Source organism: Bison bison, unplaced genomic scaffold (genome assembly GCF_000754665.1).
Source record: "Bison bison bison isolate TAMUID 2011002044 unplaced genomic scaffold, Bison_UMD1.0 scf7180017864289, whole genome shotgun sequence".
NCBI lineage: Eukaryota > Metazoa > Chordata > Mammalia > Artiodactyla > Bovidae > Bison > Bison bison.
In genome coordinates, this window is record NW_011494861.1 from 10,398,046 (window position 1) to 10,398,882 (window position 837).

At 55.7% G+C, this 837-nt stretch overlaps 1 protein-coding gene across 1 annotated transcript in view; it reads left to right on the forward strand.

Moving 5' to 3' along the window:
* The window catches only part of TTC34 (tetratricopeptide repeat domain 34), a 14,008-nt gene that overhangs the window by 9,280 nt on the left and 3,891 nt on the right, over window positions 1-837 (forward strand). The window contains exon 6 of the mRNA XM_010849975.1: window positions 1-169. Coding sequence (XP_010848277.1) covers window positions 1-169 — 169 coding nt within the window. The remainder of the gene's footprint in view (window positions 170-837) is intronic.

Below are 837 nucleotides of genomic sequence, written 5' to 3' on the forward strand. Positions count from 1 at the left end.
AGCCTCTCCTCCCGCTGCCGGGCCCTCCTGAGTCAGCTGCCGGACACAGGGGCCCGCCTCAGTGACAAGGACGCCCAGAACCTCCTGGCTGCGGGGAAGGCACTGATTGAAATTGATGCCAGGCAGCCCCTCTGGCACATGCTCCTGGCAGATGCGCTCGCTGCGGTGGGTATGTGTCTGTCCAGACACGGGACGTGAGCATCGTCCCTACTCCTCCCATCCTGAACTCTTTCCTGTAAAATGGGAGAAAGAGACCCTGGACTCAGTGGCGTCTAAGGTACCTCCCACCCTGAGTCCCAGAACTTGTGCCCTGTTCCCATGTGGGTCCCCTGTGCAGCTTTGTCCACTGGGAGATGAGATGAAGCCATGATGTGGGGTTTTGTGAAAGGCTCAGATGCTTAGGCCTCCTCTTTAATTCATGCATTTATTCAGAAGTTTACAGACTGCCCGGTTCTGGGCGAGACTGTATTAGGCCCACATGTACCAAAACATTGGTCTTTACTGCAAAATCCTGAGAATATTTCAGCGCTAAATTGAACAGGGAGCTCTCTCTGCAACCTGCATTTCCCGGGCATGTCATCATCACTTCCAAGCCTGTGAGGTACCCCCACCAAGGCCTTTGGGGACCCCAGAGGCTGCTCTGATCCCATGCAGCCCTACTCAGGAGAGACAGCAGGTCCTTGGAGTGACCATGGTGAGGGAACTCCAAGTCCTACTGCTCCACCTGGGGGTCATAGAATTTAATGACACCCCCTTGGTGGGGGGCTCGGTCATCAGGTGAAAGGTATCACTTTGCCCCTCTGTTCCCTGCTCCTTCCTTCTGGGACCAAGGCCTTC